The sequence below is a fragment of the Trachypithecus francoisi genome, unplaced genomic scaffold (genome assembly GCF_009764315.1).
Source record: "Trachypithecus francoisi isolate TF-2019V2 unplaced genomic scaffold, Tfra_2.0 Contig00090, whole genome shotgun sequence".
Classification (NCBI taxonomy): domain Eukaryota; kingdom Metazoa; phylum Chordata; class Mammalia; order Primates; family Cercopithecidae; genus Trachypithecus; species Trachypithecus francoisi.
Genome location: NW_022680471.1, coordinates 698,048 through 715,351, shown reverse-complemented (window position 1 = coordinate 715,351; position 17,304 = coordinate 698,048). Strand labels below are relative to the sequence as shown.

At 45.3% G+C, this 17,304-nt stretch overlaps 1 protein-coding gene and 1 pseudogene across 2 annotated transcripts in view; both read left to right on the top strand.

The window, feature by feature from the left end:
• The first annotated feature begins 3,953 nt into the window (after nucleotides 1-3,953).
• Nucleotides 3,954-17,304, top strand: part of TSPEAR (thrombospondin type laminin G domain and EAR repeats) — an 82,640-nt gene continuing 69,289 nt past the window's right edge. The window contains exon 1 of the mRNA XM_033231119.1: nucleotides 3,954-4,169. Coding sequence (XP_033087010.1) covers nucleotides 4,071-4,169 — 99 coding nt within the window. The 5' untranslated portion in view covers nucleotides 3,954-4,070. The remainder of the gene's footprint in view (nucleotides 4,170-17,304) is intronic.
• LOC117095090 lies at nucleotides 15,394-16,802 on the top strand (annotated as a pseudogene). The gene has a single exon (XR_004441823.1). The product of XR_004441823.1 is annotated as a keratin-associated protein 10-1-like (transcript).

Here is a 17,304-nt window from a genome sequence, read left to right as displayed (position 1 = left end):
GGTTGCAGTGGTTCCAACTTTGGCCCTCAAGTTTTCATTTTGGTCCTGGTGCCCTTTCAACACGCTGTCCCGCCCTGACCTTTCTTTCTTTTTTTTTTTTTGAGACGGAGTCTCGCTCTGTCACCCAGGCTGGAGCAGTGGCACGATCTTGGCTCACTGCAAGCTCCGCCTCCCGGGTTCACGCCATTCTCCTGCCTCAGCCTCCCGAGTAGCTGGGACTACAGGTGCCGCCACCACGCCAGGCTAATTTTTTGTATTTTTAGTGGAGACGGGGTTTCACCGTGTTAGCCAGGATGGTCTCGATCTCCTGACCTTGTGATCCGCCCGCCTCGGCCTCCCAAAGCACTGGGATGACAGGTGTGAGCCACTGCGCCCAGCCCCTCCCTGACCTTTCTTACTTTTGGGTTCAAGTTCATCTCAGATTTGCCCTGTTTCATCCGTGGAATCAGATGCTTCTCCAGGAAACCCTGCTCTTGGTGGACCAAGGCATTTAGAAACCACGATCTGGAGCAAGGTGTGCTCACACCACTGGCTGTTTCCCAGCCCTCCCAGCAGACAGAGCAAGGAGGCCAGCACGTGCACTAACACCCCTTGATCTTAGAGGGAGGGGTTTCCCCACTAAGAATCGTATTGGCGCTGGTTTTTCCAGACTAGTGTTATGTGGTTTGAAAAGTTCCCTTCTAGGCTGGGTGTGGTGACTCATGCCTGTAATTCCAGCACTTTGGGAGGCCAAGGCAGGGGGATCATTTGAGGCCAGGAGTTTGAGATCAGCCTGGGCAACATAGCCAGGCCTCATCTCTACAACGTATTGTCTTTTTTACATGTTGCTGGATTTTATTTGCTGACATTTTATTGAGGATTTTTGTGTCTACATTTATAGGGGTGGTTGGTCTCTAGTTTTCTCTTATTGCAATGCCTTTGCCTGGTTTGGTAACACTGCCTTCATGAAAAGAGTTGGTGAGTATTTTCTCCTCTTCTATCTTCTGAAAGAGATGATGTAGAATTGACATTTTTTCTTCTTTAAAGGACTGGTAGTATTTTCCAGGAAATTGTAGTTTTTCTGTGTTGGAAGGTGTCCTTTATTAGATACTCGACCTCCGAGTTATCTTTTCTTCTTTAATGAGTTCTGGTATTTGCGCCTATCAAGGAATTGGTACACGTTATCTGAGGTTTTGAAGAGATACACGTGGTGTTGTTTGTGGAGTTCCCTTATCAGCCTTTTAATTTCCAACAATTGTTTAGCAATATCCCCTTTTGTTTTCCATATTGTTTATCAATTTGATTGATCTCAAAGAACCAGCTTGGGTTTAATCAATTTCCTCTATTTTCCTTTTGTTTTCAATTGCACGGACTCCTGCCCCATCCTTTCCTTTGCTTGCTGTGAGTTCCATTTCCTCGTCTTTCTCTAGTTTCTCAAGGCAAAGCTCCTATGTTGGATTCAATACGTTCCTTCTTTTCAAAGCAGCACTCGGCCCCCTCCTTCTCCATCCTCGGTGGCTGTACCCGGCCTGTGCCTGAGGCTGTGAATGAGCTAATCTCTGCAGTCCCTTCTAAAACTCCATAATTCCAGGCTTCTGGAGCCATGTCTCACAGATGATAGAGCCAAGGAGAATGCGCCACAAGGTGGCTGTGAGGGCGGGTCAGCCTCCAGCGGCCCCCACCCAGCACTGCTCAGGCTGTGTCAGGGACTCATCTGCCCTTGGGTTTCCACTCCCAGGAGGCTGAGAGGCACAGAAAAAACCTGGCTGGACTGCAAGCGTGGGGTCCGGAGCCAGGGAGAGGCTATTTTAATTAAACAGTGGAGGGAGAGGCTCTTGCTGGGATGGGCAGGATTCTGTTTCCTGACTGCCAAAGCCCAGCAAGTGATGGGCTGACTGTCTATCCCTGGGCTCAGCAGGGCAGAGGCTCATCCTGAGTGCTGGGCAGGACACCTTCTGGGTGGTGGCTCCCATGTTTCCTCAATGAGGAGGTGGCCCCTGGTTGTGCTCCAGCTAAACCCCCGGGGGTGAGCCCAGCACCAGGCAGTGCTATGTAGCAGGGTCTCTCTGAGACTGGGGGGAGAGGCGGTAGGGTGCATGGGGTTTAGTTAGAGACCCGTTCTCTCCAGGGGACCCAGGACACAACGCCACAGAATATGGAGTCTCATCCCCCACCCCTGCCAGCCTGAGGCGTGGGCCAACATCAGAGCCCTAAGGCACAGAATCCCTCCACACCGAGATGCCAGCATCCTCCCAGAGTCAGCCTGGGACCCCCCAGACACACACAGCTGCCTCCCTCGGGGGTGGTCCCTGTACAAAGACCTCTCTACACACAGTGTCCACTGTTGCTGTCCCTATGTCGTGGCATGTTTTATAGCACAGGGTCTTTCCAGGAAGCGGCAAAGCCTCCTCACACTCTACCTTTTGTGTTTAATTGCTTAAATAGTAACAATAATAATACATTCTCCTGTCCTAAAGCAGGCCACCCTCTTCACAGTGCTCCCCCCATCTGTGTGTCCCCACACTCTCCGGTACTGTGGGTCACACACCCCCCACCACAGGACCCTCTGTCCTTTCCGTCCTTGGCCCATGGTGTGTCCTGTCACATCTTCCCACTCTGTGCCTGGCCCCGGGCCCAGGCAGCATCCTGCAGCCAGGATGCTCACGGCCGCTTTGCCGGCTGTTCCTGCACTGCCCGTCTGGGTCACATCTGGTTTTTCTAACAAAGAAGTGCCCTTCACACTCTGTGTGCAGACGGGGATGCTTTTCTAGGTATGCTCTTCTGCAGACCTGCTCCATCCCAGGTGCTCACACTCTCTGGAGGACGTAGAGGACCCGAGTGTCACTGCAGCTGTGGCACTGCGAGCACATGGCGGTGCAAGGAAGGGCTGCCTCCTCCTGGCCTGGACTGGAGTCCTGCTCTCCAGCTGCGCACTGGGGCCCCGCCACACGCAGACAGGTGTGGGAGGAAGGCCTCTGCTGGAGATCTTTGACCAAAGCCCTTCCAGGACCTTTACAGGAAAGCCATGATATTCCCTGTACAATGCCAGCCAGGACAGGCACGTGGGGGAAGATGAACCTGGAGGGCTGAGTGCCAGAGCGGACTGACTCGACACCTCCATGCCAGGCTGAGGCAGAAGGCCCCTCAGCAAGACTGACAGACCAAGGGAGACAGCTCCGGGAACACCTGCTTCATTCAGCCACACCCTGGCATTTACCCAGGCTGGGGCCAGCTGCAGTGGCCGGGCCGAGGAGGGTTCAGGCATCAGCCTCAGGCTCTGCTCCCAGCCACTCAGCCTGGGCCAGGGATCTGGTCTGCAGGCCTCTGCTAGCCCCAAATGCCCTCCGCGCTCCCCATTTTCCTCCCTGTCACCCGGCCTCAGAGGAGGCCAGGCCAGCCCATCTAGTATGTTCCCACCAACTTTGAACTGTGAATCCGAGGTTCCCCAGGAGCTTATCTGCTCCCCCGGCATGCCCAGAGGGGGATGAGGGGAAGGCACCGCCAGCTCCACGGAAGCTCCAGTCTCCCATAGTGCCCAAGGGCAGCGCAAGGAACCAAGGGAGGCCACAGACAGGAGACTGGTCCTGCTGGTCTCATTCCCAGCCACTTCTTACGTTTCCTTTGGGGTCCCCATGGCTGTGGTGGTGCCATGCGTTCCTTCCTTCATCCTCCACAGCTCACCCTGCACAGTGCCTGGCTGCCGACTTGAAAACAGCAGCCATTGGTGGAATGTCACCTGCAGCTCAGAGGCAGTGATGCAAGATCCCCCAGGAGCAGGAGGAGGAGTGGGGGAGGCCACACGGGCACGCCTCATGGTGCCTCTGTTTTCTCGCCACTGAAACAGAGATAACCGGGCTGCAGTGCTGTGTAAAGAGCCAGCCATGCTGATGCCCCATACACGTTGGCTGTCATGGGTATCCACTTTTGGGGGTGTCCTGGCCTAATCTACCTGTGATTTCTTTGCCACAGACCTGCGCCCCCTGGACATCCTGGCGGAGGTGGTCCCTTCTGATGGCGCCACAAGCGGAATCAGGATAGTTCAGGTTCACGGTGCCCGGGGACTCCAGCTCTCGGCAGCTGCCCCCCGCGTCATGAGCTTCCCTGCATCCAGGATTTTCTCCCAGTGTGACCTCTTCCCTGAAGAATTTTCCATCGTTGTAACCTTGAGAGTTCCCAGTCTTCCACCCAAGGTCAGTGGCACCTGCTGCGCTTCGTGTTAGAATAGCGTGATTTTCCCTTGTGAGGTTCCCAGGTCCAATGCGTGCACAGGTTGAGGGGCGGCATTTGTCAAGGACTCTCTGGGTTTCTCTGGGATCAAGAGTGGCGTGCCTTGCTAGGTAATGAGGTCCCTGTCACTGGCAGTATGTGAGAGTCTGTGTGACCATTTGCTAGGGGTTTGCACAGCCAGTTCCTGCAATTGAGGGTCTAGTGCTCAGAGTTTTTACATTGACATCCTTTAGCAGGAAGCGCTAACAATAAAATCACATCTAAAAAGGTACACTTTGTAGACGCATTTATCTAACACTTGAAGCACTGTCAATCCCAAATCTAACAGGTAAGCCCCATTCCATCCTCTGCCTACTGGTTTGGAAAGCGAAGACAATAATGTCTGTCTCTGTCCCCTCCCCATGGTTTCTGGGACAGTGCACATCATATCTGTGCAGCAGGTCCTTCTGAAGTAAATAAAAATGAATTTGCATTTCCAATTCAGCATCATTGATTAAGAAAGGAAAGCCCTTCTTCCAGCAGTGGCTGCTCTGGCTGTGCAATATTCCATTGAGTGTGACTCCGTGCTGGTCTCTACATATGCACCCTTCCTCTCTCCTCTTCCTTCTAACCTGCTGTAAACCCCAACCACTGAGTTCTCAGTGTCAATATTTTCCAGTTCCATAACTTCCATTTTTTTAATATAACTTCCAATGTTCAGGTTAAAGTCTTCATCTTCTCAGCTATTTCTCGAGCGTGGCTCCAATATTCATTATGTGGACAACTCCAATACGTGGACCACCTAAAAGACTGGTTCTGTTTTCTGCTTTATCTTTCTATTTTCTGTCATGCACCATACTTTAAAAATATTATTTATTTATTTTGAGACTGAGTCTTGCTCTGTAACCCAGGCTGGAGTTCAGTGGCACAATCATGGCTCACTGCAGCTACCTCAAGCTACCCTCCCATCTCAGCCTCCAAGCAGCTGGAACCACAGTTGTGTGCCACCACTCCCGGCGAATTAAAAAAAAAAATTGTGTAGAGATGGGATCTCACTATATTGCCCAGGTTGGTCTCGATCCTCCTGCCTCAGTCCCCCAAAGTGCTGGGATTATAGGTGTGACCCCCCGTGCCCAGCCATGCCTCGGACTTTTTAACAGCTCTATTGAGATGTAATTCACATGCCCTACAATTCACCCATTTAAAGTGTACAATTTGATGGTTTTTGGTAGATTCACAGATATGTACAAGCAATTTTAGGACACTTTCCTCACTTCAGAGGAGACCCGTACGTTAAATATCACCTTGGACCCTGCATCAGCCCAGCGCTAAGCACGGACTACGCTCCTTTCTGTCTCTAGGGATTTGCCTCTCCTGCATGTTCCTTGTAAAGGGAATCGTAGGGTGTATTTCTTTTGTGACTGGCTTCTTTTGCTTAGAATGTCTTCAAGTTTTATCCATGCTGCAGCTTGTGTCAGCACGTCATTCCTTCTTACAGTCCAGTAATACTCCATGGTATGGGCCTGCCACAGTGAGATTATCCTTTTCTCAGCTGGTGGACATGTAGATTGCTTCCACCATTTGGCTGTTAAGAATAACGTTACTACAGGCATTCATGCATTCCTGTGTGCACTTTCGTGTGGACGTGTGTTTTCATTTCTCCTATGGATGCACTTAGGAGTGGAAGCCTGCATCCTGTGGTTAACTTTTCGAGGAGCCACCAGCCCGTTTACCAAACTTGCTGGCAGCATTTTTTTTTTTTTTTTTTTTTTTTTTTTGAGACAGAGTCTTGCTGTGTTGCCCGGGCTGGAGTGCAGTGGCCAGATCTCAGCTCACTGCAAGCTCCGCCTCCTGGGTTTACACCATTCTCCTGCCTCAGCCTCCAGAGTAGCTGGGACTACAGGCACCCGCCACCTCGCCCGGCTAGTTTTTTGTGTTTTTTTTAGTAGAGACGGGGTTTCACCGTGTTAGCCAGGATGGTCTCGATCTCCTGACCTCGTGATCTGCCCGTCTCGGCCTCCCAAAGTGCTGGGATTACAGGCTTGAGCCACCGCGCCCGGCCGCTGGCAGCATTTTACATTCCTGCCAGCAGTATGCAATGGTTGTGATTTCTCCACAGTCTTGCCAACATTTGTCATCTGACTTTTTGGCTATAGCCATCCTCAAGGTCATGAAGTGGTGTCTGATTATGGTTTTGAGGTACAATTCCCTGATGAACAGTGGTGTTGAGCATTTCTCATGTGTATGTACTGGCCATTTGTGCATCTTCCTTGGAGAAATGTTCATTTAAATTTTTTGCCCAGCTTTTCATGGATTAATGGACTTCTTATTGTTCAGTTGTAAAGAATTCTTTATATATTTGATGAGCCCCTTATCAGATATGTGATTTGCAAATATTTGCTCCCATTCTATGGGTTTTTCTTTTACTTTCTTGGTAGAGTCCTTTGGAGCACAAAACTTTTAAACCATGTTGATGTTCAATTTATCTATTTTTTATTTTGTTGCTTGTACTTTTGGTATCATATCCAAGAATCCAATGCCAAATCCAAGGTCATGAAGATTTACCCTTATGTTTTCTTCTAAGAGTTTTGTATTTTTGGTACTTACATGTAAGTCTTCAGTCCATTTAATTTTTGTATACGGTGTGAGGTAGGGGGTCAATTTTGTTCTTTTGTATGTAGATATTCAGTTGCCCCCATACCATTTGCTAAGGAGATAGTTTTTTCCTCATTGAATGGTCTTGACAACCTTGTGAGAAATAAATTGACCACAGATATGTGGGTTTATTTCTGGACTTTCAATTTTACTTTATGCATTCATTTGTCTGTCTATATATCTGTACCACACAGTCTTGGTTACTGTAGCATTGTAGTAAATCTTTAAATTGGGAACTATGAGTCATTCAACTTTGTTCCTCTTTTTAAATTTTGTTTTGGCTATTCTGGGTCCCTTGTAATTACATATTGATTTTATAATCAACTCGTGAATTTCTACAGAGAAGTTAGCTTGAGAGTGGACAAATCTGTAGATTGACTTGGGGAGTATTGTCATGCTAACAATTTTAACATGAGTGGATCATGGACTTCAGATTCATGAAGATGCTTTTCCACTGATTTACATCTTCCTTAACAAAACAAAAACAATGTTTTATAGTTTTCAGAGTGTAAGTTTTATAATTCTTCTGTTAAATCTAGTCCTATGTATTTTTTCCCTTTTTGATGCTATTATAAATAATTTCATGTTTGGCTTGTTCATTGCAAATATATAGAAATACCATTATTTATTTATTTATTTATTTATTTATTTATTTATTTATTTATTTATTTATGAGACAGGGTCTCAGTCTGTCACCCAGGCTGGAATGCAGTGGTGCAATCTTGGCTCACTGCAACCTCTGTTTCCCAGGCTCAAGCGATTCTCCCATCTCAGCCTCCAGAGTAGCTGGAATTACAGGTGTACACCACCATGACCAGCTAATTTTTGTATTTTTAGTAGAGATGGGGTTTTGCTATGTTGGCCAGGCTGGTTTGGGCCTCCAAAAGTGCTGAGATTACAGATGTGAGCTACCACAGCTGGCCTGAAATACCATTGATTTTTGTGTGTTGACTTTGTATCCTGCAACCTTGCTGAGCTGGCAGTTTTTTACTGAATTTCTTAGGATTTTCTATATATAAGATCATGTCATCTGTGAATAGAGATAATTTGTTTCTTATTTTCCAATATGAATGCTTTTTATTTTTTGCCACTAAGTATGATGTTAACTGTGTATTCTTCATAGATGCCCTTAACAAATTGAGCAAGTGTCCTACTCTATCTTATTGAGTGTTTTTAATATGAAAAGATGGTGGATTTTATCAAGTGCTTTTTCTGCATCTATTGTTATAATAATGCTATTTTTGTTTTTTATTCTGTTGATATGTTGTGTTACATTAGTTGATTTTTTGCATCCCAGGGATAAATCCCATTTAGCCATGGTGTATAACTCTTCTTTTATGTTGCTGGATTCAGTTTGCTAGTATCTTGTTGAGTATTTTGCATTCGTATCATGAGAGATAGTGGTATTGTAGTTTTCTTTTCTTATGATGTCTTTGTGTGATTATGGTATGAGAATAATACTAGCTTCATAGAATGAATTAGGAAGTAATACTTCTTCTTAGTTTTTGAAAGAGTTTGTAAAGAATTGGTTTAATTCTTTATTTATTTCCGCTTTAACCTTCATTATTTCCTTCATTGTGCTTGCTTTGAGTTTGCTCTTCTTTCTCCAGCGTCTTAAAGTAGGTTAGGTTATTGATTTGAGATCTTTCTTAATACAGATATTTACAACTATACATTTCTCTCTAAGCAATACTTTCCCTGCATCTCATAAGTTCTGGTATTTTGGGTTTCATTTTCATTCATCTTGATGTATTTTATGATTTTCCTTTTGGTTTCTTTTTCAACTTGTTGGTTGGTTATATAAGAGGGTGCTGTTTAATTTTCACATATTTGTGTGTTTCTTCCGTTTTTTTCTATTATTGATTTCTAATTTTATTTTATTGTGGTCAGAATACATACTTTGCATTATTTCTGTCCTTTTAAATTTACTGGAGGTTTATTTTATGGCCTAACATATGTCCTATCCTAGACAATACTGCATATGCATTTCAAAAAATGTATATTCTGCTGTCATCAGGTGGAATAGCCTAAAGATGTCTGCTGGACTTTACTGGTTTATTGTATTCAAGTTTTCCTTTTCCTTGTTGATCTTCTACCTAGTTATTCTATCCATTGTTGAAATTACAGTGTTGAACTATTCAATTAATGTTGTTGACTTGTCTATTTCTCCCTTCATTTCTGTCAGCTTTTGCTTCATGTATTTTGGTGTTCTGTTATTTGCACACATGTTTCTATTTATTATACCTTCATGATAGGTTGACCTTTCATATTATAAAGTGTTCCTCTTCATCTCTAATAACAATATTTGTTTTAAAATTTATTTTATCGGAGAGCAGTTGGACTACTCCAATTTTCTTGTGGTTGTTGTTTGTAGAATTTATCTCTTTCTGCTTACTTTCAATCTAGTTGTATATTGGAATATAAAGAATGCCTACTTTACAGAGCATCTGGTTACATCTTATTTTCTGTTTAATCCAGTCTGACAGCCTCTGCCTTTTGATTGGGTTATTTAATCTATTTACATTTAATGTTATTATTGATATACAGTTGACCTCATTTTTTATGAATTTTGTATTTGCACATTCAGCTACTCTCTAAAATTAATTTGTAATCTCAAAAGAAATACTGGTGGCACTTCTGTGGTCATTTATTGACATGCACAGAGTAGTGAGAATTTTGAGTCTCCCAAAATGCATGTTCCCAGATGAGGTTAAACAAGGCACACTCTGCATTCTTGCTTCAGCTCTCATATTGTAAATAAGTATTTTTTTTTGTAATCTACTTAATGCCACATTTTCACATTTTTGTGATTTTTTGGGTGTCTTTACTGTTTAAAATGGCCCTCAGGCATGGCGGTAAAAGGGCTGTTCAGTGTTCCCAAGTGCAAAAAGGCTGTGATGTGCCTTACAGAGAAAATAAGTATATTAGAGAAGCTTTGTTAAGGCATAAGTTGTAGTACTGTTGGCCAAGTTCAATGTTAATGAATAAACAATAATTATTAAACACATATAACACAAGATTATATGTTGATAGTTGAAACTGTGACCAGAGGATTACAAGAACCAAACTCTGTATTTCCCCTAGGAACAATGGTATATTATTTCCTAATTCAGTATTTGCAATGACTTTATGTAATTACTACTAACAATGAAAATCAACTGTAGTTGGATTTATGTCTACTAGTTTACTTTTTATTTCCCATATGTTTTATATGGTTCTGTGGTTTTATGGTTTTTGTTTTTTGTCACTGTCCTTATATTCTTTCTTCACTACTTTCTCTTACATTAAGTGAATATTTACTAAAGTAGCATTTTGATTTCTTTAATGTTTTTCCATGACACTGCTTTCATTTTTCCTTAGTGGTTGCTCTGGGATTTACCATATACTTATTTTGACTTATCAAGATCAACTTCAGATTTGTGCCAACTTAATACCAGTGAGATGGAAAAAGATTGCTCCTATACAAATCTTTTCCTTTTTGCCCTTTTTGTAGTCTTATTGTTATATATATTACATCTACAGATATTAAAACCCAACAATATATTGTTATACTTATTACTTTCTATAATTTTATGGCTTTTAAAAATGCTTAGAGAAGAAAGAAAAAGTAAATATTTATATCATTTGTTATACTAGCTTTTTTTATCATTTCTGATTCTCTTCATTTTTTCCTGTGGATTCACATTCTATCTTCAGTAACTTCCTTTACACAATATAGCTTTGTTTCCATGTACCTCCTTTGTACTATTGTTGTCAAATATATTATATTTCTATCTATCACATTTCTATATGTTTAAATTTCTATTTTCTCTATAAGGCACATCACAGCCTTTTTGCACTTAGGAACACTGAACAGCCCTTTCACCACCATGCCTGAGGGCCATGTTAAAAGGTAAAGGTTGTTGGTATTGTTGTTATAGGCCAAACAATACCAAATACACATTTTTATATTGCTTTTTAAAAAGCAGTTAAGAGAATAAAGGAGAAAAAACGCATTTGTACTACCTTTTATGATTACATAATTAGTTTTACTGTTGTTTTGTTTTTCTGCGTGGATTTGAATTTCTGTCTGGAGTTAACTTGCTTTTGGTCTGCAGAACTCTAGTATGACTCGTAAGATGCATCTGCAAGTAAGATTCCCTCAGTTTTGATTTATCTGGGAATGCCTTTATTTTGCTTTCATTTCTGAAAGATAACTTTGTTGGATATAGAATTTCTGGTTGACTTTTTTTTTCTTTGAGCACTTTGAATGTACTATCATACTACCTTCTAGTGTCCATTGTTTCTGATAAGAAGTCAACTGTTGCTCTTCTTATGGTTCTCTTATAAATAACTTGTTTTTCTCTTCCTGCTTTCAAGATTTTCTCCTTGTTTTTGACTTTCAGTATTTTTACTATGATATGTCTGTTTGCATATCTTTTGTGTATCTCCACCTTAGAGTTTTCTGAGGTCCTGGATGTGTAGATTAATGTTTTTCAATGATTTTGGAAAGTTTACTAATTCTGTGAAGAATGTCAGTGGTAGTTGGATGGGAATAGCACTGAATCTATAAATTACTTTGGGCAGTATGCCCATTTTCATGATATCGATTCTTCCTATCCGTGAGGATGGAATGTTTTTCCATTTGTTTGTGTCCTCTCTTATTTCCTTGAGCAGTGGTTTGTAGTTCTCCTTGAAGAGGTCCTTCAGGTCCCTTGTTAGCTCTGTTCCTAGGCATTTCATTCTCTTTGTAGCAATTGTGAATGGGAGTTCACTCATGATTTGGCTGTCTGCTTGTCTATTGTTGGTGTGTAGGAAGGTTTGTGATTTTTGCACATTGATTTTGCATGCTGAGACTTTGCTGAAGTTGCTTATCGGCTTACAGAGTTTTTGAGCTGCGACGATGGGGTTTTCTAAATATAGAATCATGTCACCTGCAAACAGAGACAATTTGTCTTCTTCTTTTCCTATTTGAGTATTCCTGCTTGCCCTGGCCAGAACTTCCAATACTGTGTTGAATAGGAGTGGTGAGAGAGGGCATCCTTGTCTTGTGCTGGTTTTCAAAGGGAATGCTTTCAGCTTTTGCCCATTCAGTATGATATTGGCTATGGGTTTATCATAAATACCTCTTATTATTTTGAGATATGTCCTATTAACATCTAGTTTATTGAGAGTTTTTAACATGAAGGGATGTTGAATTTTATTGAAGGCCTTTTCCGCATCTATTGAGATAATCATGTGGTTTTAGTCATTGGTTCTATTTATATGATGGATTATGTTTATTGATTTGCATATGCTGAGCCAGCTTTGCATCCCAGGGATGAAGCTGACTTGATTGTGGTGTATAAGCTTTTTTTTTTTTTTTTTTTTTTTTTTTTTGAGACGGAGTCTCACTCTATCGCCCGGGCTGGAGTGCAGTGGCCGGATCTCAGCTCACTGCAAGCTCCGCCCCCGGGTTTACGCCATTCTCCTGCCTCAGCCTCCCGAGTAGCTGGGACTACAGGCGCCCGCCACCTCGCCCGGCTAGTTTTTTGTATTTTTTTAGTAGAGACGGGGTTTCACCGTGTTCGCCAGGATGGTCTCGATCTCCTGACCTCGTGATCCGCCCGTCTCGGCCTCCCAAAGTGCTGGGATTACAGGCTTGAGCCACCGCGCCCGGCCGTGTATAAGCTTTTTGATGTGCTGCTGGATTCAGTTTGCCAGTATTTTATTGAGGATTTTTGCATCAATGTTCATCAGGGATATTGGCCTGAAGTTTTCTTTTTTTGTTGTGTCTCTGCCAGGTTTTGGTATAAGGATGATGCTGGCCTTATGAGTTAGGGAGGAGTCCCTCCTTTTCAGTTGTTTGGAATAGTTTCAGAAGGAATGGTATCACCTCCTCTTTGTACCTCTGATAGAATTTGGCTGTTAATCCATCTGGTCCTGGGCTTTTTGGTTGGTAGACTATTAATTACAGCCTCAATTTCAGAACTTGCTATAATCTATTCAGGGATTCGGCTTCTTCCTGGTTTAGTCTTGGGAGGGTGTATGTGTCCAGGAATTTACCCATTTCTTCTAGATTTTCTAGTTTATTTGTGTAGAGGTGTTTACAGTATTCCCTGATGGTAGTTTTTGTATCTGTGGGATCAGCGGTGATATCCCCTTTATCATCTTTTATTGCATCTATTTGATTCTTCCCTCTTTTCTTCTTTATTAGTCTAGCTAGTGGTCTATTTTGTTAATTTTTTCGAAAAACCAGCTACTGGATTCATTGAGTTTTTGAAGGGTTTTTCATGTCTCTATCTCCTTTAGCTCTGCTCTGATCTTAGTTGATTTTTGTTTTCTGCTAGCTTTTGGATTTGTTTGCTCTTGCTTCTCTAGTTCTTTTAATTGTGATGTTAGGTTGTCGATTTGAGATCCTTCCAGCATTCTGATGTGGACTTTTAGTGCTATAAATTTCCCTCTTAACACTGTTCTAGCTGTGTCCCAGAGATTCTGGGATGTTGTCTCTTTGTTCTCATTGGTTTCAAATAACTTCTTGATTTCTGCCTTAACTTCGTTACTTACCTCGGAGTCATTCGGGAGCAGGTTGTTCAATTTTCATGTAGTTGTGTGGTTTTGAGTGAGTTTCTTAATCTTGAGGTTCTAATTTGATTGCACTGTAATCTGGGAGACTTTGTTACGATTTCAATTCTTTTGCATTTGCTGAAGAGTGTTTTACTTTCAATTATGTGGTCAATTTTAGAATAAGTGCCACGTGGCACTGAGAAGACTGTATCTTCTGTTGATTTGGGGTGGAGAGTTCTATAGATGTCTATTAGGTCCATTTGGCCCAGAGCTGAGTTCAAGTTCTGAATATCCTTGTTAATTTTCTGTCTCATTGATCTGCCTAATATTGACAGCAGGGTGTTAAAGTCTCCCACTATTATCATGTGGGAGTCTAAGTCTCTTTGTAGGTCTCTAAGAACTTGTTTTATGAATCTGGGTGTTTTTGTATTGGGTGCACATATATTTAGGATAATTAGTTTTTCTCATTGAGTTGATCCTTTTATCATTATGTAATGCCCTTCTTTGTCTTTTTTGATCTTTGTTGGCTTAAAGTCTGTTTTATCAGAGACTAGGATTGCAACCCCTGCTTATTTTGCTTTCCATTTGCTTGGTAAATTTTCCTCCATTCCTTTATTTTGAGCCTAAGTGTGTCTTTGCAAGTGAGATGGGTCTCCTGAATATAGCACACTAGTGGGTCTTGACTCTTATCCAGTTTGCCAGTCTGTGTCAAGCTATTATTTCTATGAAATAATATTTTTCCACTGTAGCCTGACTTTGCCGGGTAGTCCTCCCACAGAGCCCTTAGCCATACCCATCAAAGGTCAGAGGCTTCAAACCCTGCAGCCTGTGGGCCCCCACCAAGCACTCAGTGGAGCCCTGGCCTAATTTTGGAGAGATCGGCAGCCTGGAGCATCATCGGAGCCTCTGCCCTGCCATTTCAAAGATTTAGTAGAAAATAGTGATCATAGAGTGAGGAGATGAGGGATCCATGATGAGAACTTTGGGGGCTTACTAGGGCACAGGTATGGTCCCAAGCACAGGCATGGGCTGACACACACAGGTGTATAGGTATTTGTGAGACAAGGCTCTGCAATCAGACCCTTTTATTTGTACATTTACTATGACAATGTCCAGGAGACAACAGTAGAGCTACTACATTCTGATGACTTTCTGGCCCATAAGGGAAGAGACCTTGGAGCTCCCAAGGACACCATTGCAGGTGATGTTGCCCGAGACGTGAGAGGTGTGAACACTATTGTGCACACCACTGGGGGAAGGTCCCATAACAGTTCAACATGAAATGAAACAAAGGTGCTTGCCCCTCATCTCCATCCCTGCTGGGCTGGGCCTGCAGCTGCCTCCCTGCTCCTCTCTGTAAGCCCATCCCTGCTCAGGAAGACATTATTCCCTCACACCTGCCTCGGGGCTCACCCCCAGCAGAGATACGCCCCACGGTTCCCACTGACAACCAGCAGTGTCAACCCACAGGGTGGATCTCGCCGTGCAGCCAGGACGACGGAGCATCATCAAACCTGTCCACAGCAAACACGTCTCTCCCTCTCCTCAAGGCCGAGAAACTGAGGTTCTCCTAACCGCATCCCTCCTTAGGTACTGAGGTTCTCCTAACCGCATCCCTCCTTAGGTACTGAGGTTCTCCTAACCGCATCCCTCCTTAGGTGCAGAGGTTCTCCTAACCGCATCCCTCCTTAGGTGCTGAGGTTCTCCTAACCGCATCCCTCCTTAGGTGCAGAAGTCTTTTATAAGTGCAAACTTCTCCTGGGATGGAGCAGAGGGCTGTCAATTCCAGAATACCGCCTCATTGCCAGTGTCCCTGCTTCTGGAGTGTGCTTTGATGCAATCAATATATTTCTACTGGTTTATCTACGGACAAACCCACATTAGGGAAGACCCAACTCCAGTCAGGAGCCTCACAAACCAGAACATCCACAAACAATGAACCAACACTACTAACACAACAGTGCCTACAACAACAAGGAAAAGGAAGGCTTCTCGAAGCCAGTCAGGGGTAGCACAATCAACACAGAGGGGTATAAAGGTTCCAACCACTCAGAACACCAGGCACGACCACTCACTCACTCACTCACTCACACCTCCCCCAGCTCACCTCCTCCGCACCTCAGCATGGCCACATCCACCATGTCCGTCTGCTCCAGCACTTGCACCGACTCCTGGCAGGTGGACGACTGCCCAGAGAGCTGCTGCGAGCCCCCCTGCTGCACCCCCAGCTGCTGCGCCCCGGCCCCCTGCCTGACCCTGGTCTGCACCCCAGTGAGCTGTGTGTCTAGCCCCTGCTGCTAGGCGGTCTGTGAGGCCAGCCCCTGCCAATCAGGCTGCACCAGCTCCTGCACGTCCTCGTGCTGCCAGCAGTCTAGCTGTCAGCCGGCTTGCTGCACCTCCTCCCCCTGCCAGCAGGTCTGCTGCGTGCCCATCTGCTGCAAGCCTGTGTGCTGCAAGCCTGTGTGCTGTGTGCCCACCTGCTCTGGGGATTCCTCTTCATGCTGCCAGCAGTCTAGCTGCCAGCCGGCTTGCTGCACCTCCTCCCCCTGCCGGCAGGCCTGCTGCGTGCCCGTCTCCTGCAAGCCTGTGTGCTGTGTGCCCACCTGCTCTGAGGATTCCTCTTCATGCTGTCAGCAGTCTAGCTGCCAGCCGGCTTGCTGCACCTCCTCCCCCTGCCAGCAGTCCTACTGCGTGCCTGTCTGCTACAAGCCTGTCTGCTGCAAGCCTGTCTGCTGCAAGCCCATGTGCTGTGTGCCCACCTGCTCTGAGGATTCCTCTTCATGCTGCCAACAATCTAGCTGCCAGCCAGCTTGCTGCACCTCCTCCCCATGTCAGCAGTCCTCCTGTGTGCCTGTCTGCTGCAAGCCTGTCTGCTGCAAGTCCCTCTGCTGTGTGCCTGTCTGCTCTGGGGGCTCCACTTCATGCTGCCAGCAGTCTAGCTGCCAGCCGGCTTGCTGCACCACCTCCTGCTGCAGACCCTCCTCCTCTGTGTCCCTCCTTTGCCGCCCTGTGTGCAGGCCCGCCTGCTGTGTGCCCGTCCCCTCCTGCTGTGCCCCTGCCTCCTCCTGCCAGGCCAGTTGCTGCCGCCCGGCCTCCTGTGTGTCCCTCCTCTGCCGCCCCACGTGCTCCCGTCTCTCCTCCGCATGCTGCGGCCTCTCCTCAGGCCAGAAGTCCAGCTGCTGATGGACAGGTCCGTTTCTCCAGAGTTGCTCCAGGGCCATCTCTGACTTCCGAAAATCCTTGCAGCCCTGAGCCCTGTCTGAGTCTCCTCTCCCCAGAGCCACTACACCTCCAGCCAGCAATGCTGAGCCTTCTTGCTGAGTTCCCTCCAGGCATGCATCTTTCCCACACCCTCATCTCCATCCTGGCCGGCCGGTGGTCGCTGTGTCCTGCCCCATGTGTGTGATCAGTCTGTCAGCGAATAGAGTCACCACTGTGCCCTCTCAGAGGTCTTTTTTACATATCTGGCAAGCCCTGGGGGAAGAACTTCCATGTGCTGTGTGGGGTGGGAGCTTTGGGTCTCTGGCCTTGAGCTGCATCCAGGCTGACAGCACCAGGGGCGGAGGCAGTCCCAACTTCCCGCTGTGCGGGGTCTGCTGCTGTGGGGTCCCCTGCCAGCCTCAGCGTCTCCAGGTCCCGGGGGTGCCCTTCTCTATGAATGCCCTGCACCCACCGGGCCTGGCCTCTCCCTGGGCTCCTCCCTCTCTCTCCTTTCTGTGACTGTCTGACCCCCCACTCACCATCTTCTCACCAGCCCTCTCTTATTAAATAAAACAAATATTTCTCATTCCTGGAAGATATTTTAGAGCTGATCTCTTATTTCAAAGTATCTGTGTATATTTGTTGGACAGTCTGTGTACGGTCATCCGAATGCCTGAAGTCTCTGTGGGTCCATTTCAGTTTTCTGTCATTTCCACCAGTTCTCACTCATGGTGTCCT